Here is a 22,233-nt window from a genome sequence, read left to right on the forward strand (position 1 = left end):
GTGCCCTGTAAGTGGTAGAGGGGATGTGCATTGTGCCAGAACTGAGACTGACTCAAAATTATTCTCTGAACGTGGACTTGCTTTTTATATTGTCTGGTCATTCAGCCCATCTAAATGGCAGAAAGACTAAATTTAAATTTTAATAAAAAGAGAAATAATTTTTAAAGTGTGATGCAAAACTGTTTAGAGTATTCAAAATTTCGGAAGACGCTTTAATTTGGGCCATCAGATCATGCTGGTGGTGGGCAGGAGCAGGGAGAATCATTGACAAATATTGCAAAATGCTCAGCACTTTTTACCCCTGTGTCCTGTGTGAACAGAATCAGTGCTAAGCAGTTGCTCCCTAAATATCTAGTATAGACTCTGAATGTGGAAATAAATTGGATTAAGAGGTCAGAATCTGTCCAGGTAGGTGGTTGAATGGGTCCAGATTTTATTCACTTTAGAATATGATGTGTCATGCACCTGATGTAGCCAATGCTTCCCCAAATGCAACGTAAAATAATACCTTTCTGTTGCATTCATAAACTTAATTATAATGTAGAAGCAATGTGGTGGGTTGACCCTGGCTGGAGGTCAGGTATCCCCCAAAGCTGCTCTATCACTGTCCATCCTTAGCTGGACAGCAGAGAGAAAATATAACAAAAGTCTCCTGGGTTGACATAAGCACGGGGAGAGATCCCTCACCATTTACTGTCACATGCAAGTCAGACTTGGCAAAATTAATTTATTATTAATGACATCAGAATTAAGTAATGAGAAATAAAACCAAACCTTAAAACACCTCCCTCCTCCCCTCCCTTCTTCCTGGGCTTAACTTTATTCCTGATTCCTTGATCTTATCCTCTCCAGTGGCACAGGAGGATGGGGAATGGAGGTTGTGGTCAGTTTATCACACATTATCTCTGCCACTCCTTCCTCTTCAAGGGGAGGACTCCTCACACACTTCCCCTGCTCCAGGGTGGGGTCCCTCTCACAGGAGACAGTCCTCCACCAAACTCTCCAACGTGAGTCCTTCCCACAGGCTGCAGAGCTTCACCAACTGCCCTAGTATGGATCCCTTCCCTGTGGTGCAAATCTTTAGGATCAGATTGCTCCAGCATGGGTCCCCCACGGGGTCACAAGTCCCCCACAATAAATCTCCTCCAGCATGGGGTCCTCTCTCTCCATGGGCTGCAGGTCCTGCCAGGAACCTGCTCCAGCACAGTCTTCCCACAGGATCACCATCAGCCTCCACAGGCTGCAGAGGGACAGCTTGCCTCACCATGGTCTTCAACATGGGCTGCAAGGGAGTTTCTGCTCCAGTGCCTGGAGCACCTTCTCCCCCTGCTTCTTCACTCGCCTTGGTATCTACAGAGTTGTTCCTCTCACCTGAAGTTGTGCAGGGTTTTTTTCCTTTCTTAACTGTGTTATCCCAGAAATGCTACCACTGTCACTGATGGCCTTGACTTTGGCCAGCGGTTGGTCTGTCTTGGAGCCAGCTGGCATTGGCTCTATCAGACATGGGAGAAGCTTCTAGCTGCATCTCACAGAAGCCACCCCTTTAGCCCTCCATTGTGGTTTAACCTCAGCTAGTAATTAAGCACCACACAGCCCTGTGCTCACCCCTCTCCTCCTGCAGTGGAATGGGGAGGAGTATGGGGAAAAAAACCCCAAAACTTGTGGATAGAGAGACAATTTAATAGGATAACAAAGGAAGAGAATAAAATTAACAACAATAATAATACATAAAAGCAGTGATACATGAATGCAATTGCTCACCACCTGCAAAAACAAACCAATGCTCAGTCTGTTTCCAAGTAGGGATCCCACCTCCCACCACTTTTCCAGTTCTACCTGGAGCAGAATGTTTGATGGCAGGAACATCCCTTTGGCAAGGCTGGATCAGCTGTCCTGGCTGTGCTCTCCCAGCTGCCAGAAAGCTGGAAAGCCCTCGGCTTGGTGTAGATGCTACAACTACCAAACAACAGCTAAATGCAGCAGTGTGTTGTCCTAAATCCAAAACACAGCACTATACCAGTTCCTAGGAAGAAAATTGACTCTCTCCCAGCCAAAACCAGGACATCCCCCCACTACCAAAACCTTGCTGTGCAAACCCAGTACAAGCAGAAAACTTGTAGTAGTCACTTTATACAATTTTGGGAAGGGAAAATGAGAGTGGACACCATCCAACTCTCACAGCTAAGCTGGAGAGTTTGGGGAGATGACTCCTCTGTTCATGGTGAAGGGCTACTTCAAAGGTGTTTCATAACAAAACCATTGATTGTGTCCTCTGGAATAGTCTCATGTTTGCTCACTCTTTGGTTTACTTAGGGAGACTGCAGTATGAATATGAACTGATATGAGCTTGATGCCTAAAAGTATGGTCTGAATACTTCATTTGGACTGGAGCACTATTCACAAGGTTCCAGTGTACTCATATTAAAAGAATTAACAAGTCATGAAAGGAATGCAAAATGCGTATAACCAATGTATATAAACCTCCAGGGAGAACTTACTGCAGCCTTCCAGTACCTAAAGGGGCCTACAGGAAAGCTGGAGAGGGGCTGTTTACAAGGCCATGGAGTGATAGGACAAGGGGTAGCAGCTTTAAACTGAAGGAGAGTAGATTGAGATTAGGTATTAGGAAGAAATTCTTCCCTGTCAGGGTGGTGAGACACTAGAAGTTTCCCAGAGAAGTCATGGATGCTCTGTCCCTGGCAGTGTTTAGGGCCAGGTTGGATGGGGCTTTGGGCAACCTGGTCTAGTGGACAATGTCCCTGCCTGTGGTGGGGGGCTTGGAACTAGATGATCTTTGAGGTCCCTTCCAACACAAACTGTTCTATGATATGATTCTTTCATATGGTATGTATTTTCCTCAGCCTTTATCCATCAGATTTGATGTGGAAACCCGGCATGTGTTTGTTGGTGATCACTCTGGGCAAGTGACCATACTGAAACTAGAGCAAGAGTCCTGCAGCCTTGTTACGACATTTAAGGGACACACAGGTAAGGCCTCAGGAAGAAACCCAATTTGTTTCTTCACCTGTGCTTGGTGTCACCATGTTTGACCCTCCTGGGAACATTAGGATGGCTTGTGTCTGTGCATAGCATGGAAGGGACATAGACCATAAATTATCACAACATCTCAAGGAAGTTTATTCTTTATTGGTAAAAATGAGAGCAATCAGACTTCCGACCAGAAAACTTCTGTGGCAGAAAATGCAACAATCAGTAGCAGCTAATTAAAGCAGAATGAGACTGGAACAAGTTCTGGTAATTCTAGGGGGGAAAGAATGCTCCTCGAATTCCATGTTTGTGGATGCTTTTGCCTAAGTGGAATAGGCACATCTTGGAGGCACTAACTGCTTGTTTCACTGCTGGGGCTTGTGCCCTGACCCACTTTAAAAGCACCAACTGCTGTCTGGCAGAAAAAATCATGGCCATTCCTCAGCATTTTCTTTCGATATCCCTCCTCTTTGAACACCAATAGCTCAATTACAGGTTAGCACAAGATAGTTCAGTCCTCATGCTGTGACAGTCTGAAGATGCCCATAGTATTCCACACTTGCTTCTCTTTTGTAATCTCCTGGGAACAGTGGAGATTAAAAGCTGTGTAGGCACACCGTGACCATCCTTCTACCGCACTTCACTGCTGAGCAGATTCACCCATGTGAGTGGCAGCGGAGCCCTCTGCCCACAGAAGAGCAGGATGGGGCTTCAGTAGGTTTTCCAGGCTGTTAGTTTTCAAGTGGCAAGCACAGTGCTGGCATGGCTTTTCCAAAGGAGACCTACCTGCCCTTTAATCACCATTTCTCTGAGCTTTTTGTTGTAGAGTTATAAATATATAGATGTATTTCACTGTGTTCCTGTTGCCCACTTCCTGTGCTGTTGTGTGTTGTGTTCATCTCCTTTTTCAGGTGGTGTCACTGCTCTCTGTTGGGACCCAGTACAACGAGTTTTATTCTCAGGCAGTTCTGATCATTCCATTATAATGTGGGATATTGGAGGAAGAAAAGGAACGGCCATCGAGCTGCAAGGACATAAGTAGGTTCAAAGCCCTTCTTCCTGCTTTTATGGGAGAAAAGCTCAAGGTGGAAGCCCTATCTGGAAACAAACAGTCCAAAGGTTACAGTCTTCACATGCCTCGAGCTTGTATGTGTGATTTTCTGTCGTCCACATGCAACAATAAGTTGCTTATAGTAAGTTTTTCAGCGTTGGACCAACAGGCTGGTTTGAGAGTCTGCAAAGGGTGGTAAAGGAAAGCACAATATACAGAATATATACACAGGCCTGAATGTGTTACACCAGAGCTTGCACCTTTGCTGGAAAGAGGAGGATCCTCACTTGAGAGCAGCTTCAGAGAAATTCTCGGGTTTTAGGTGCCAAGGTCTTTCCTTCCCCTAGAGGGAGCATCACACTCGAACAATTAGTCCCTTCTTCCTCCACACTAACTTTTTCCATGCTGCTTTGCCGACAGCCTGAGTTCCAAGCAATGTGCTTTACCCAGAAGGGCCTACACCACCTCCTCAATGCGGAGGATCTTTTCATGTTCAGCCCTCACATTTGTGTAGCCTGGTAGATTTCTTCGGAGGAGAGTAAGCCTGTGCTGGGCATCAGCAGAGATCAGGATGACTCTACTTGCAACAACCTCCAAGCCTTTGCAAACTGGCAATGCAACAAGTGTGTTTTAGTGTACTGGGAGTGCACGTGTGTGGGACTTGCATGCCAGGCTCAGCTCTGGAGAGGCAAAATCCCAGGGAGGTTTTGGTCTTACACTTTCTTACGTATTCATATGATTCTGAGTGATGCTGCACTCTGCTGAGCAATTTGGATGCTGTGGGATTTCTGAGCACTGCAGAGCTTTTGATGAAATTCCCAAATCACCCTTATATCACACCAGTGGTGCCTGCTAATGCATCTTTGCTAGATTTATTGCTGTGGCACTTAATTCTCCTAAGACAAAGTTAGCCCCTGGATCTTAATCTGTGGCAGGGCTTGGCTGACACTGTACAGCACAGAGACCTGGTCCTACGGGACTTAAGAAACATGTCACCCAATGCTGCTACAGGCACTGTGAAGGCAGCTGTGTTGTACCAAGATGTCCTGTAAACACATTGGCCTCTGGAGAAGCAGTCATATGCACAAGCAAATGTGTTAGCATGAAAGTCCTTTGGGTAGACAAGGCCAGGGGTGGTAGCAAAGAAACCCAAATGTTGTGGGTAATTCCCAATTGCTGTATGCTCAGCTACAGGCTCCTCAGAACTCTTTTTTTCTCCATAATAGTGTTGTACAGTCTTTGTTTCCCAGCTTGTAAATAGCTTGAAATGAGGCCCATTTTTCTTTCTTTTAGGAAGGAATGAGCACAACTTCGGGGGTTTAAACTGAATTATTTCCCCCACATTACTTTTTCCTTACAAGAAGCAGCAAAAGCACCTAAATCTTCCATCTTACCTTGGGAAGGCTTAGGAACGATTTTGTGATTCCTAACATATGAAACTCTCTGTGCTTCTTAGTGCTAAAGAAAATCTTCAGTAGTTCCTCAGTGAGAAAACAACAAAGTCATTACTGACTTTCTGACAGAAAGGTGCCTTATCAGGGCTGCATTTACACATCCAGCTGTGCTTTTGGAGAGGCCCGTAGCTGCAGCTCTGTTCAGGCTTTCCAGTGCAGCTGGGACCTCCCATCTCAGGAGCAGCAACAGAAGTTATCAGAACAAGTCTTTGCTTCTGTGGATGCTGCCTTGATGATCAACACTGGTTCTAGTCCCAGCTGGACAGCAAAGACTGCATTGCATCCAGTGAGTGCCATGTACAGTGAGAATGGGAGGGAAACATAGGCAAACAAGTGGGTTATACTGGCTTATTGTATATTCTACATTTATTTGTGTACTAACCATAGATGGCTGGTTAGTAACTGTCTTGTTTCTTTTCCAGTGATAAAGTTCAGTCTCTCTCTTACGCTCACCACACTCGGCAGCTCATCTCCTGTGGTGCAGATGGGGGAATCGTCGTCTGGAACATGGATGTTGAGAGGCAGGAGGTAGATACTCAGTTCTTGTTGATTTGGTCTGAAACTGTGTTGGGAATCATAGAATGGTATGGGTTGGAAGGGACCCCAAAGATCATAGAGTTCCAAACCCCCAAAAAGGGGGAAGAAAGGGCCTTTCGAAAATTATGTTCAACTTTCAACCTGAGCAAGATCATTCTGGCCTTTAAAAATGTTTTTGGACATGCTCCAGTTGTTATACAGCAATTATGCTGTGCCTTTGATAATATGGTACAGGGGAAATTGTCTGGCAGAAAATGTGTATTAAGTAGGCTGCTAAATGTCTCTTACCCTTTACATTACTGCTCCAAAAGACATCCCCTAAGGAGGGCACTGGGAGATGTTCCGCTTCGTTTTTCAGAACATCATGAAAAATATTATCAGTTCAGAGGTAAATGTATGGATTGATTATTAGGGGGTTTTAAGAAAACAGAACAAGCAAGCTCTTTGTCATCTCTGGAAACCTGCAATCCAGGGTTTTTTTCCCCCCCCCGTTCTTGCTAAAAAGACATTTAACTATAGCTTCAATCTCACCCGCTGCTCGGTCTCGCATCCCTCTGGTGTAATCATGTAGAAGCAGGGAAAATGATGCCTTTTCTGATCCAGACAGTAAGATTTCACCCACATGCTCCTAACTGCTTTTGTGCTGCGCAGCCAACAAATGTAAGTGGGTGCAAAAACGCACCCAGGGTCTTCAGTGCTGTGGGAACAGCCCCCGCTTGGCAATTTCTGAGGCCTGACTCAGAGAGGGGGAGCGGGCGCCGTGCTGAGTGAGTCAGGCCCCGGCGACGTGAGTCACAGCAAACCTCTGCCCTCTTCCCGCAGGGGGTAGGAAGGCACCCTGAGTCCCCTCAGGGGGTAGGACTACACAAGGGGTGTGGCAGGATGGGCTTTCACCGGCTTTGCTGATTCTCAAGGGTTTCAACCTCCCCGGGTCGTGTGTGTCTCCCTGGAGCAAGGAGGAAGAGCTAAGTGGAAAATTGGATTAAAAAAAACCCATTGAAATAGTTCTAGGCAGGAACTGAGCTCCCTTTTTTATGTGAATTAGCATTCCAGTTCACTGTCTTTAATTGCTAATCTAATGGCCAATTATGTCATCAGCTCCAGAAGTGAAACGAAAGCAGAGTGACTTCCTCCTTCCCAACAGATGTTTCCTTTTTGCTGCAACTCAGACATCCAGAAATGAAAACCTTTATTTATTCCCTGCCTTGGGAAGGCTACTGTAAGGGTTAAGATTGGCTTGTAAAACAGGCTGCAGTGCTGCGAGAAGGCTGGTTTAAAAACTGGAGGAGAAATATAATTAGCTAAATGAGGGCTTAGCAGCAGGTGCTAACGGGTGCCCTGCTTTCTGACTATGGCTATGTGGGCTTGTTCATGTTACCAGCAGCACAATCGGGTGTCCCCAGTGCTAAACCACCCCCAAAACATGAACCTTTGAGATTTTAATACCAACCTTGGGTTTGGAGTCCTAGAGCATTTCCTTACAGATTTTGGCTTTGGTATTTTGGCTCTTATTTAAGGGTTTTCTCTTTGTAATGTGTGCTCAGCACTCCCTTTGATGCTATTGGATTTTCCTACATCTCTGAGATTACATTAAAGTTAATTAAGCCATTTTAACCCTTGATTCTTTATTTTAATCACTGTTTTTAAAAACCTGTAGGAAGACAACATATACTAACTAGAAGCCGTGTTCTATTTGACTACAAAGCAGTTACTTGTCCCGAGCAAAATGTCTTCTTCCTTTCATTTGTAGCTCAAGAGATGAAAACTTGTCCATGAAGATGTAAAGCTGTAGGCATTAAACAGAAAGACTGTTGTGGGATTTGCCCCAGCAGAACAAACTGCCTTCAGAGTAACTGGCAGAAGCAGCTGGTTGCTTATTGGGGGGGGATGTGAAAGCTATCTGGGGAGTTGAGGTTCTCCATCAGCTTTACCTCAACTCTGCCTGGCTTTGGTAATAGTTTTAATTTTTAAGAATCTCAGCTGTGCTTCTTGCCATTTTAAATTGCAATATCTGAGAAGCTGGTGGCTCTGATAACACAACTGCAGTTTGCTAATGGCACTTCCTTACAAAGTATTAAACGTTATTTAGTGTTTATTTAATTTTGTGGCCTTGGAATAGCTGGTGGGAACATGCTGCAGTGGTGCTGAGGCAGTGCTGGCAGGGGATGGACCCACTTGCCACCACTAGCTTTGGGCTGAGATCTGGTCTGGTGGGGTGGAGAAAGGAGCAGAAGTCATCTGCTGGGAAGGAGCATCTGTCACTTGCTAGGCAAGGCTAGGACAGACAGAGAGCCAGCCGGAGAGGGGTCAAGATTCTTCCTGAGTCTCCAATCACCCACAGAAGTTCCTAAACATTATAGGGAGACACATGGCATGTCCACCAGCACCTTGATGCAGGTCAGGGAACCAAAATGTAGGGGCTGAATTTCACTGCCCGTCCACAAGTTCCCCTGACACTTCAGGAGCTTCCTGAGCTCTTTCAGGATCTGGCAAGACCTGCTTCCCTACAGGGCATCTGATCCATGCTACTCCACACCAGAAAACCTGCTGTAGGAGACAGAAGTGTCTTTAATATTTTCTTTCTTTTCTTTACATCTTCTTACCCTCTTCACCCACAGCGTGTGTGCAAAGCTGTGCACTGCATTAGGAAGAGGAAGACTTTCCTTCCATTGTCTTTCTGCAAAAGCAGGGAAAAGACCTGTTTTAGGTTTTAGGCTGGTTCAGGTGAATCTCCTCTTTCTCATCCCTATGTGTGATTTGTAGCACAGATACCTCAGGCAGCAGGAGTGCCTCTTACAGCATCGGGAGAAAGAACAAAAAGGAACCCCACATCAGCATTTTGGGCACCTTCCCCTTTCCTCCAGACAAATAGCTTGCTATTGGAAACAAAACCTGCCCCCAGTTCCCACCAGAGGTAACAGCAGATGGTAAATACTGCCCAGACAGGACAGGACAGAATATTTTTATATGCTTAATTCCAAACTTGGAGAGGTGGGGGAGGCTTGTTTGTTCCTGGGTTATTTTTATGGTTTTATAATCCAACTCTACTTCGTGAGTTGGGCGAGACGTGTCCCTCCTGTGTCCTTCAGGCTCAGAGCTGAGCCAAAAAACATGTTGCATGGAACAGTTAGAATGGATTCCTGTGAAAAAGGGGATTTTTAGTCAAGTTTAGTTGATTTTTAGTCAAGTTTAGTTGACCACATTATTACACTGCAAGACATCTTTCTTGTCCTGACTCAGGGCTCCATTGGAAGCTTTTCTCTGTTTCTCATTCCTGCTTTGTGTGCTTGTGTGTTGCAGACCCCAGAGTGGTTGGACAGTGACTCCTGTCAAAAATGTGACCAACCTTTCTTCTGGAACTTCAAGCAAATGTGGGACAGCAAGAAAATAGGCCTCAGGCAGGTTTGTATGGGTCCTCTGGTGTGCTAACATGGTGCAAATAGTCTCTCATAATAGGTCTTTCCCCCCCTAAAGCCTTGAGACCTTGCACTTTGGTCTTACACTGAGTACTCCATAGTGGGACGGTGAGTTGCCCTCTGATCAGGCCTGATGTTGTGGGTGAGAGGAACACGCTTCCTTTTTACTTCTTGTTGTTTTGGGTTTTTCAAAATGCAGCCAGTCCCAATAGCAAATGCTGAGCAAATTTGTTTTGAGCCATGTGTGGCTTTAGCCATAAGGGATTTTGCTTATTGTTGGTTGAATGTGCTGTAGAAAGAAATTTGCAGCTGATTTTTGGAGATTGTGCTGGAGCCAAAGCTGTTTTCAATGAGCTTGGGTAAACATCTGTAACTGCTTGGGCTGTGTTTGGAGAAGGTTTATTGGTCTGCTTGGAACACGTTGCTGCATTTTCCTGCCCAGCAGGAGAGAGCCATGGATTGCAGACTTTTGGGAGAGGAACATAAAAATGCTGAAGGGGATGTTCTCATGGAGCCTGGAGAAGTCAAGTGTCTGGAGCACAGCTGAGCTGCATCTTCTGATCAAAGGGCTGGAGCACCTCTCCTATGAAGATAGGGCTTGTTCAGCTTGGAGAAGAGAAGGCTCCAAGGGGACCTTATAGCAGCCTTCAGTACCTGAAAGGTGCCTGTAAGAAAGCTGGGGAAGAACTGTTCACGAGGGCATGTAGCAGTCAGATGAAGGGTAATAGTTTTAAACTAGAAAAGGGGAGAGTTAGGTTGGGTATTAGGAAAAACTTCAATATGAGAGTGGTAGATCACTGGCACAGGTTGCCCAGAGAGGTAGTGGAGGCCCCATCCCTGAAGTTATTCAAGGTCAGGTTTGATGGGGCTCAGAGCGACCTGATCTAGTGAAGATGTCCCTGCTTACTGCAGGGGGGGTTGGACTAGGTGACCTTTAAAGGTCCCTTCCAATCTAACACATTCTGTGATTCTCTGATTCTCTTTATGTAACACTCATCACCGCAGAACCTGGCTGTCCTGCAGCTAGCAAGGCAGTCATCTTGTCCTACACAGCCAGTGCATGAGAAAATGTGAAACAGACAGCATCAAAATGCAGAAACACTAGTGCTTCTGGGGTTGAAAATGGCCAAAGGAGTTGACCAAGAAGATGGAGGATGGTTGTAGTTAAAGGCTGGGCTGGGACTCCAGGCTGACACAACACTGATGTAGTGCTGTCCTACCTCAACCTGGAGATGTTTTAATGTGTCACGTGCTGCTGATTGGTGGTGTCAACCCTTACACCCCAAAATGAGACTCCCCTGGACAATGGTAATTAAAGCTCCAAGCCCTCCCACAGATGCCTGGCTGCCTGGGACACATCTTCTGGGTGCACAGGGGGACTCTGTTCTATCCTTCCAACTCTGGCTGTGCGAACAAAAAGAAGACACCTCGGACTTTGCTCTTCCACCTTCTGTCCTGCTGAAAACTCCCTGTAACATGGTTCACACGCAGTGTTGTAACCCTGACCCACAGCCACATCCACAGCTGTCAAGTGGTGGAGACAGTGACGATTTACTGCATGGTGTATGGTGTCACCCTGGAGCTTAGGAGAAAGGCAGAGCCTGCCTAGCCTGGGTAGTACTTTATCTGCCACTTCCCAGTGTCCATGCTAATGATCAGCTGCTGCTTGCCCTAGATAGTGGATGAAGGGAAAAAAGTAAGACCCCCCCTTTCCCCCTCCATTTATTCTGAAGTCCTTGTCTGTTTTCCTTCATCTTCTCCAGAAGACCTCTGGGTTTGGTGTTGAAGATGCCTTTCTGCATATTGTCTCTTGCAGCACCACTGCCGGAAGTGTGGGAAAGCCGTGTGCGGCAAATGCAGCTCCAAGCGCTCCTCCATCCCGCTGATGGGGTTCGAGTTCGAAGTGAGGGTCTGCGATAGCTGCCACGAGTCCATCACGGACGAAGAGTAAGTCTGGACACTGAGCTGGCTTGCACTGGAGTTGGGCAGAACTCCTGCATCTGGCAGGGCCTGGGCAGATGTGAGGCTATGGAAGGGAGCAGCTCTGGGGTGGTCCATGGCCTCTTTCAGCAAGAGAAGGGGTGCCTACCCAACTGGGATGGATAGAGACCCCTCCACCCCTGCTCGTTTCCTGCCAGAAAGGTCTCAAAGTGGGGTTTACAGAGACGTTGCTGAATTAATGGCTTAGAGCAGCATTCAAATACTTCCTCCCTTGACAGAGAACAATTTTTTGGAAAATCTTACAGAATCTTTGCTGATTTTGAGATTTTTTTCTTCAGGCGAGCACCCACAGCCACGTTCCATGACAGCAAGCACAACATCGTTCACGTTCACTTTGATGCCACCAGAGGATGGCTACTGACCTCGGGGACAGACAAGGTTATTAAGGTAGGAGTGAGGAGGTTGCTCTCAATCGTGTATTTCACTTTCTACTCTTCTTCCATGTGGTTGCAAGTGTGTCCTACCTGCTTTCTTCCACCCAGAGACCTCTTGCTCATGCAATTCTTCCCAATCAGGACCAAGGAGGTCTTGATCTATGAAGTTATTGCCTGAAGGGGCTGGGACAAGTGATAACTGTAGCTTTTCTTCTGGTAATACAAACTATATTTCAACATGGGGAATCTCAGCTTGTGTGGCTAGATAAAGAAAGAGCTAAAATAATGAGTAGGTTTATAAGAACACTTGAATATATTTTCTAAAAATCATCACATTGTGTTAAGCTAATTACTCAAGTTATCAGTACAGTGGGGGTGGGGAGGGGGTGTGTTTTCTCATAAGGCCAGCTATGGATCTGGCTCATAAGGGCAGAAGCATGGTGACACACACAATGTCATCTGGTCAACCCCCACCAGCCTGACATAGGTGCTGGAAAATGAAATCAAACTTCTTCACACTTGCTGCAGCCCCCTCTAACCACAGAGCCTCTCTTAAGCAAAAGGAAAAGGTGCAGATTATGGCAAGATTGCATTTACATGATGGTTTATTAGCTTTTACCATTATTCATTACGCTGTTATATTTTATTGTATTAACAGTTGTGGGATATGACACCAGTAGTGTCTTGATGGTACGTCAGTGGAACTTGAAGGGTGGTATTTACAGAAGAAGCAGATTTCCTAACCTTAATCATACTGCAGAAGATAGGTAACGCTGGGCACATACGGCGGATGAGAAAGGAACTAATGTGTTTACAACGATTTTACGTCCTCTGCTTGATCCAGGCTGAACATTTGCACGAAGACTCTTTCCACTTACTCTCAAAATATACAAGAAGGTATTTTTTTAACTAATGGTTTGTACGACCTGTCTTCGTTTGTCTTGAGTTGGTTTGGAGCACCCGCGTGCGGTGCAGTTTTTAGGTTTTCTATTTCATTGTGTGGAGATACTTGCTGCTTTGTACAGGGGGCTCTGGGGGTGTGTCTTGCCACGGGAGTTTTTGGTATCAACATACTGTATAAGGCAATCGGCTCTCCCCGCAGTGAGTACCTATTGATTTGGGATCTTTCTGCTGACCATGCTCTCTTCAGTGGAGGAACTCCAGGCGCGGTGCCGCGTGTTGTCCGGGCGCATCACCAAGGAGCTGATGGACTGTTGCAATTCCCAAAAGGGCTCTACCGTCTACTTGTCCTAGCTGACATCATCCAGAGAGCATTTTATTGGTTTGTAGTAGCTAAAATCCAGCTTCCTGCCTCTTTCCTTGCTGCACAAGTTGCAAAACCAGGGGGCCAGGTTGCTTAGCAACTAATTTCTACGAAAACTGAAATAGTTTTCCAGCTCAGAGCATTACACGAAGCACACAGACCCGCTTGAGTTTGATGAGGCTGACAGGCTGATTCAAATTAAATTACTGGCAACAGGAACTTTGGGGAGTGTATGCATGGAGTGGGGGGAAGATCTTAAAACTGGTCTAGGTCTGAAATGTCTGGTTTACTTCTACCTCTACCTTGCGCAGCAACATTTCAGCGTTGATACCTGTCTGTGCTGTTGAAGAGAACTTTGATTTCCCTGTTTTCCATACGGTTAGTCATATTTATTTTTTCAAATGCTGATGTTTTTTATTAATTTCCTCTATAAACCAGAAACTGATATTGCTGAATGATGCCCATTTTCCTGTTGTCATATTTTACATTTAAATTTAAATAAAAAGTATTTAAAAACCTGGATTGACCAAAATGACCTTTTTAGAAGGACATTGTCAAGATGAAAAAACAAACCCCACTTTTTTTCCAAAGGGATCTTCTTTGAAGGGTCAACTCTCTGTTCCTTTAATCCATTTCACTTTTTAGCCTGCTATGGCTGATGCACTTCAAAGAAGCCAGTGTCAAGAATAGAGCTGCAGACCAGACCTAGGGCTTTCCTGTACCTCCTATTTAACCAGGCCTTGTGGTCTGTAGCTGTTGTGACACAGCATGTCAGTGATGCCTCAATTTGTACTTCTGTGATGGTTTGACCCTGGCTGGAGGCCAGCCATTCACCAAAGCTGCTCTATCACTGCCCTTTTCATCTGGACAGGGGAGAAAATATATATCAAGAGGCTCAGGAGTCGAGATGAGGACAGGGAGAGATCATTCTGCAATTAGTGTCATGGGCAAAACAGACTCAGCACAGAATAAAGGAAAGAAACTCTCTAATTTATTACACTGCACTGCACACCCAGTGAGACCAGAGTCGGGCAATGAGAAGTGTGACCAGATCTTAAAGCACCTCCCCCACCCCTCCCTTCTTAGCAGACTTCACTTGAGTCATGATTTTGCTCCCTTCTTCCCCCCATTGTGTCAGGGGAGGGGCAGGTAATGGGGGAATGGAGGTTTCGGTCAGTTCCTCAAGATATGTTTTCCTTCTTAGCTGTGGGGGGCATTCCTCACACCCTTCCCCTGCTGCACCATGGGGTCCCACCCATGGGAGACAGTCCTCCATGAACTTCTCCAATGTACCATCAAAACACTGGGCTTCAGCTGTTCACCAGCTGTCCCAGCGTGGGTCACTTCTATGGGGTGCAGTCATAAATCATAGAATGTCTCAGTCTCTCAGGCCCAGACTGCTCCAGCCTGGTCCCACACGGAGTCACAACATCCCCCCAGCACATCTGCTGCGGCACAGCTCTCTCTCTCACTCATCTCTGTGTCTCTGCCTCTCTCCACGGGCTGCAAGTGCTGACAGAGGCTCCAACATGGGTCACAGCATCTCTTGTATGTCTCCACCTGCTCCAGTGTGGGGTCTTTCCACGGGCTGTGGGTGGGGTCTTGGCCTTTTCCATGGGCTGTGGGGGGACACCCGCTCCACCATGGGTTTCTCCATGGGCTGCAAGGGCATCTTTCTCTCTGACACCTGGAGCACCTCCTCCCCTCCCCCTTCACTGGCCTTAGTGTCTGCACGGGTTCTTACATCTTCTCTCTCCCTTCTCCGGTGGCAAAATGCAGCTGCTTGTGGGTTTTTACTTCTTAAACGTGATTCCCAGAGGTGCTGTGACCATCGCTGTTGGGCTTGGCCTTGGTCAGCAATGACTCCAGCCTTGAGCTGGCTGGTGTTTGCTCTCTGGGGCCTGCAGAGACCTTCTGGCTGCTTCTTGTAGAAGCCACCCCTGCAGCCCCCCTTCTCTACCAGAACCCAATCACACAAAACTACAACACCCTCTAAAATAGGGAAGGTCATGACATTTACTACTACAGAGCCCATTGCTACCTAGAGAAGCTCTGTGATTCTGCTTGAGGGATGATGCCAGAATAAAGCGACTCCATTCTTAGCCTGGCAGTAACTCACTCCTGAAGAAAGGAGAAGTTTAACACAACCCGTGGGTGAGCTGCTGCAATAAGGGGTGAGGGGTTTCTGGCTGTGGGGTGCACGATAGCCATGTATTTTCAGGGAAAATTCTCTTTTCATGCATCCTAAAAACTGTGCTCAAGCATTTTGCAGTCATGTTCCCCAAAACGATGGCACCTTGTCTTTCTTGGCGATACAGCCTGTTGTGGTTCCCCTCTGGGCAGCGTATTTTAAAGCATATTTTCAAATGGCACTAAAAAGATTCTTTTCCCAGCTTGAATGTTAATTGTTTTCTAAGTCCTCCCACTTTCTCTCCTGGAAGCTTGATGCTTGTTTCCTATTGGAAGGCTTTTCATTACACCTTGTGCATGTTTTCTGGTGACTGAAGTGTTGTTGGCTGACGAAGCTATGCAAGATGAGCAAGTTGCCTGCCAGTATTTCATTCCAGCTGGAGAAGGTGTGTGAAACTTTGTTGGACTACGCTGTTCCATGCTACCTTGGGGTTGGGCCCTTTTGGCAGAAGACCTGACTTGCTTTGCTGTGCAGAGAGGATCTCCTACAGTGGCAGAAACATGGGAGCACCAAAGGGAACTTAAATTACCATTCAGCACTCTGTTCCTAGGATGTAGTGGTTGCAACAAGCTTTGGACTACAGCGTGCATCACGCTTATGCTGATGGAGTGGTGGAGTCAGCAAGCTGAGGATCTGCTCCTGGGCCAACACCTCATCCTTTTGAACATGTAACATTCAAACAAAGGTGAGGAACTCACTCCAAAGAAGACTTAAATTTGGGAGTGAGGTGTGTTTGAACTGCTCTGCAGTAAACTCTTGCCCACCTCCCCATTCTCTTCCAAGGAGTCGTGGTTTCAGTGCTGCTTGTGGGTGGATGTTGGGTATACCAACCTGTTTTGCAAAATTTCCCTTGCTGTTATCCTGACTAAGCTACCCTGGATTGCAGTCTCAGGTCAAACTGGTCTCGGCTTAGAAAATGATGTAAGCTGAAAGCAAAGCTGGGGGGAAGGGAAGTTTGGCCCTTTGCTATGTCCTTAAGAGCTATAATGAAGGGAAAACTAGTGTTTCCAATTCAAATAACAACTCTTTTACCTCCCAGTGAAACAAGGATGTGACACAGAGAGTGAAAAGGCCTGTCTTCCTGTTCTGCCATGCTGGGACAACAGGCTCGGTTTCTTCTGTCTTCTAGATGTGCACTAAAAGGGATCCCTGTTGATTGCTCCTTTTCTTTCCATTTCAGTTGCTGAATAACAAATCTGAGCTATTTTAATGAATTGCATTGGGGGGGGGGGGGGGGGTAGGAAGAGAAGGTTGTCTTTTGGTACAGATGTAGCACCCCACCACCCAAGCAAAGTCCCCTTTCTGCAGGGTGCTGAAGTGCAGCAGCAGGCTTTTAGTGATCTCTCCCGCTGTGCCAAGGGGCGTGCAAACAATGCTGCCCTTCCTCCGCTCCTCACTCTGGAAAAGTTGCTTTTCATTTCTCTTTTATCTGGTGTCCCCTTCTGCACAACATCCACCTGCCATTCCTGTCTTGAAAATGAACAGTGTCTCTAAGAGCACTCAGGCAAGTGATGGGACAGGCACTGGTCTTGTACACGGTGTCCAAGCAGCTGACGTAAGCCACTTGGGTTTCAGGTGGCTGAAGAAAGATCAACCTGAGCCCCAAACTTCAGTCTTTTTAAGCTGAATATATATACAGTGGGAAGCATATGGGCAGCAGCTTGTAACAACAGCACTGATGGTCCTTCTGCCTGCAGGACACTTAACACCATGGTTAGACATGGCTGGAACAGGGTAGTGTGTAAGGCTAAACATCAGCCAGCAGAACCGAGAACAGTCACCGATGGTGATGTGAGTGCACTCAGCTGTTAGTGCTCCTGCCCACAGCTGAGTTTCACACTGAAGCCCAAGTGACCTCCCCACCTCCTCCTCTTGAACTTGAGGCCATCATCTGAATGAGGCACATTGACACTTAGCGTAGCAAAAACAAGGGGGTGTGGTGAATGTTTCCAGGACTGGGAAAAGGAAGGATATGTTCCCTCTCCACGGGGTTGGTTGCTGATAAGAAGGTGGATGGCTGGATATGTCATCCAAAGAAGATGTTGGGGAAAACCTAGTTTGCTTTATGCCTGCTGAGGAAATCACTTTTGGAGAGACATATGCCACTGTTTTTTCCTGCTCTGTCCAGTTCTGTGCTCTCCAGTACAACAGAGCAATGAAGCTACTGGATAAAGCAAAGCAAAGTCCACTTAACATCAGCATCCACTGCATGGGTTAAAATAAGAGGTACCTCCTCTTTTAAATCTAAAATGCTAGGTCTGCTGACAAGTTAGCACATGCTATGGATGGCTGTCCTCACAGTTCCCAATAGGATTTGGGTAAGAACAACGGAAATTCTGTTTTGTAGCACACAGGAATGTCACAGGGCCATGTCCTTTCCAGGAGACCAGGATGGGGGGGCTGTTTTCAATTAGGAGTCAGAAGACACTGTTTCTATATGTGACAATAGTATGCAACAGTAACAACAAACTTCATCTTTCCAGGGTGGATAAATGTTCTAAGTCCCTTCAGTGTTGACCTCTTGTGTAATACTGAGGCAGAAACAGATTTTTCTCTTCAACATTGCATGTGAAATTTGGCAGGAAAGCTTTGCTCCTCAGAAGAAAGATGTGGTCCCTATTTTGACAATAACCTGAAGTTCTGGAATTTAAGTTTGAGGTTAACTCTGTGTGGTCTTTGCAATTTCCCAGTTTGGGGCACTATACCTTGTGACCACTCTTTGGCCATCTCTGATTGTTTGCTGCAGGACAACACTGTGCTGTTAAGAACAGAAAGAAGTTGAGTTCAAAGGCATTGAAATTGGTGCCATGTGGGGACATTGAACTCAAAACAAAATGAAAACAAGAAAGCACAGTCTACTGGCAAATTCTGTGCAAAGAAGAGATGCCAAGAGAGGGTGTTATCAGCATACAAAAAAAGCCAGTAGTGTAGAAATGAATATTCATCAGCACTGTGCAAAGCTAAACCACCCCATCCCAGCAGCGTAAGCTGACCAGCTGCCCTGCTCAGTATCCAGAAGCCTTGAGGAGTATAAAAACCTGTTCTAGACATGGGGTGGTTGATTGTGTCTATGAAGAGTTGGCTTCAGTTTCTTGTTCTTCAGCTTAGTTGTCTGTAAGTATTTATCTACCTGAAGTAATGCTGTGAGAAATAAGTTAAACGCAGAAGCACTTTGACATAAAATGCTGGGTAAGAGACAGGTCACACCTGAGGTGCTGCAGAAGAGCTGTCAGGCCTTATGAAGATAAAGGTTTTGCATCTCTTGAGTTACTTGCTCCCTATACTTAAACCATCTGAATTTCTTAAAGGGTTTATTATTTTGTACTTCCCAGGCTTCCTTACAACATTTTTTCATCCTTGTCACTGAATCCAAACACAAACAACAGGTCAGGGCTTCCCTCAGACGTAAATGACCCATCACTGACACCTTGACTTTGTCCTGTCACAGGGAAATGTGGTGGGATGGCACCAGCAAAACAATTAACAAAGTTTCAGGGAAAATATTAGTTATAGAAACTTGATTTATCTCTGCCATTACCATCAGTTTCAGGAAGGGTTTAATCTTCTGAAGGCTGAACATTGCTTCAAATCTCTGCTTAGTAAGTTAACCTCACCAAGTATCTTGCCTTTTGGAATAAAGGGCTTTTACATTAAAATATCTCACTGGCCAGTGTTTTCCAGGAACGCTGCTCAGCTACTTGACCATCTTTTCTGCTAATTGTAGTGTAATGCTTTCTGCTCCTGTTCCATTCTGGAAACAAGTGTCTCCAGCACAACAGGCTAAAATGGGGTAGCTTAACCCCACCAAATTAACTTCTATCAATCAGCTGCTGGCTGCTCCTTTTCCTTCCCTATGCCTGTGCTGCTTTGCAGGACTTGGGTTCCTGAGTTTTGGCTGAACTTGTTCATCTACCTGCTGCATGATTTGGCATAAAACTGAACACTCTTGTAGGGGCAGACAGGGTCATTCCTTCGCTGCAATGAACTCTTATCCCGACCGGCCGCCTGGCAGCAGGTGAGCAGCCAGGGGAAGCAGGGTGTCTGGGCAGTGATTCTCTGCATCGCCCCTTGGCTCCCCACAGACCGAGGATTCTCAGCTGGAAAGTCAAGAGAAGATTCCCAAGATTATATTTAACCATCAAGAAAAATGTCACTTCCTGGGAATTGCTTGGAGCTTGGGCCAGTATGGTTTTACCCCTTTTCCTCTGGTGGCATTTCTGCCTGTGAAACACAACTGCCACTGCTGGCACAGCAAAGGTTTCAGTTGTTCCTTGCTGAGAAACCAGCCTCTGGTCAGGCTGGCACTGCACCTCTTTGCAAGCATCAGCTTTTGTCCTGAGGGATAACCCAGACATTGTTTTTCCAAACACTTACCTGACGCCTCCCTCTACAGAAAGGAATAAATACTGACCTCCTGGGCAACCCAAAGTTCTCGGATTTTGGTCACTTTTAGTCCCAGAAGCATTTTTGCTGGACTCGCTCCCTGTTAGACATGTTGGCTTTTCAATGCCCTCGTCCTCTCGCTGTCGGGATCAGCTCTGTCAGGATGATGGCAGGAATAGAGAGCTTTCAGGTCATCCTACCTGCATTTCAAAATTATCTCCTGCAGCCACTGACTGCATCTGCCCACAGGCACCTGGAACTACCTACTGCTCCCAATGAAACACAAGCCTGAGGGACAAACAGGGAAATGCTCTGAGCTGACCCAGGTGAGAGACAAAGTTTCCCGCTGCCATTCAGAGGGATAACAGCTCATTTTAAAGGACACAGGGTGGATGTTGCCCAGCACTAGTTTCAGGTAAGTAGGATCTGGCATCATGAGAAGTTTTATTTTTGCAGGGAGCGTCAGAGAGCAACACACACAGTGACGGGAGGAAGGACACGGCCAAAAGGAATTTAGGAATTAAAATAGTTTCTAGCTGTCCTTCTCCACCAGGACCCAATGACTGCTGGGTTGGTCTCTGGAAGGAAAACTTGGTTAATAAAAACTAGTACTGCTCTCAGTGCTATGGCTTTAAAAAATCACTGCTATTCCAAAAACACAGTCAGGGATTGAATTGGAAATTGCAGTGTCTGGCCCATGGCTGCATCCCATCAAATAAAGTGTTTACACCGAGTTTTTCAGCACTGACTTTAGGATTTGTACACTGACACCTATAGCAAAGCTCCCCTCTCTGAGCCCAGACAAGGCATGCTCGACACCCCGCCTGAGTCGTGTTTAGTGGGAAGGGCCGTCCCTGCTCCCATCTTGTTCCCAGTAAGCGGAACGGTCTGAGCATGGAGCATTAGGACAGCACAGAAACCAGCAAGTCTCTTGGTACAAACATAAACAGTATTTCAGTTCACTCCAAACTAGTGCTGCGTGGCTGGAATGCTCTGCTGTTCAGAGGCAGACAGCAAACAATCATTGTATCGTTACTCGAGCACAGGTTGTTTTATTTTATTATTTGGGGTTTGGTTTTGTTGGGGTTTGGGGTTTTTTTTAAACAAAGAATAAACATGGCCCAGAAATGAAACTTAAGTGGAACTGCAGTTTACAAAATCCTTTTGATCCTGTTACACTGACATCCTAAAATGTTCGCCCGTGATGGAGAAATGTTTCAGCGGCGTCACTGCCGCCCGTCCTGCTGCACTGCTGCTGGGCTGGGCCCCATCAGGCTGTGAGGAAACACATACCTCAGCGTGTGGGCTGTGGCACCAGCACGCCTCTCTGTGCAAAACCCCCGAGAGCAAAAGCCTTTGGTGACTTCACAACGTGAAGAAAAACACAGAAGCCCTCAGAATGAGGTCACATTCACATACACCTGCAAGCTGACTGGAGAGGGGTTTGGGCTGAGCATGGAAGGGGCAGGGCAGCAAGAACAGCTGCTGTGCTTGTCCTTCGGCCTCAGGTCATGATGCTCCATGAGAGTTTGCACCAGCTCATGTTTCTGGCACTCTGCCACTGGATGATGTTTGGCTCTCGGCCCTGAAGTTTCATAGGTGGCACTACGTGTATTTGCTCACACATAGGTCCAAGTCATTCTGGACTGTGTTAATGCAAAGCATCTCACTGGCTTTTCAGCCACACACTGCATGTGCTGTTGTGTAGAAGGGCTGAAATAACACATCACCGTCACCGCGACACCAAAGCGTGGGGGAGATTTTGGATTTTGTCTGAGATCGTTGTCTTGTGTTGTAATTTCCTTTTGAATCACAAGTGCTCTTAAACTGCAGTGTCTGGTCCTTTGGTTTAGCATAGGATGGGAATGGTTGGACTTTATGATCTTCAAAGGTCTTTTCCAACCTTTTGATTCTGTGATTCTACACTGTGACCAAGCTTTGATTAAACCAGTTGTCATGCTTTTGGATTCGTGTGTAAGCTGTGACCAAGAAGGAAAATACAGGCTGTTCACATACATCAGCATAGAACATGGACTAATATGCAGGAGTTGAAGGATGGACCCAACTCGGATCAATGCTGAGCTTGTTTATTGAAACACACACAGAGCTTATATAGGTTTCTATATCAGTGCACGAGTTACTTTTGCTATTGGTTAGATGCTCCGTTCACCTGCCTTACATGTGTCACACTCCTGCTAATAATTGGTTAAGGCAACACAGTCACGTTGTTCCTTTTTAAGGCAGTTGTTAACATTATTGCAGTTTCATATCTTGGTCCCAGACTTCTGCTCTTCTTCGCTCGACCCCCAGGCCTGATTTTATAGGAGTCAAACTGCATGGCAATAAATCTGGATGGGCCACAAAACCCACTCCTCTCAAAATGCATTGCTACACTAATACATAGTTAACTTCTGGTTATTTTTATGAACTATTTCAGTAACGTTCATTCAACTTCTGCACTGCAGCTTGACTTAAATACTCAAGAATGCCAATGTTTTTATTACCCTTGCAGCTCTGGGGTTGAGAAATGCAGTTACTCCCTATGCTTCCAGCCACGCTCTTGTTTTCAGCAAC

At 46.1% G+C, this 22,233-nt stretch overlaps 1 protein-coding gene across 1 annotated transcript in view; it reads left to right on the plus strand.

Moving 5' to 3' along the window:
- The window catches only part of WDFY2 (WD repeat and FYVE domain containing 2), a gene marked incomplete at its 5' end in the record, with an annotated part of 70,102 nt that extends 56,497 nt beyond the window's left edge, over positions 1-13,605 (plus strand). The window contains 7 exons of the mRNA XM_084279141.1: positions 2,876-2,988; positions 3,900-4,026; positions 5,916-6,021; positions 9,331-9,432; positions 11,263-11,393; positions 11,726-11,834; positions 12,480-13,605. Coding sequence (XP_084135267.1) covers positions 2,876-2,988; positions 3,900-4,026; positions 5,916-6,021; positions 9,331-9,432; positions 11,263-11,393; positions 11,726-11,834; positions 12,480-12,509 — 718 coding nt within the window. The 3' untranslated portion in view covers positions 12,510-13,605. The remainder of the gene's footprint in view (positions 1-2,875; positions 2,989-3,899; positions 4,027-5,915; positions 6,022-9,330; positions 9,433-11,262; positions 11,394-11,725; positions 11,835-12,479) is intronic.
- Positions 13,606-22,233: the final 8,628 nt, after the last annotated feature.

This window comes from Gallinula chloropus, assembly GCF_964237585.1.
Source record: "Gallinula chloropus genome assembly, chromosome: 1".
Taxonomy (NCBI): Eukaryota; Metazoa; Chordata; class Aves; order Gruiformes; family Rallidae; genus Gallinula; species Gallinula chloropus.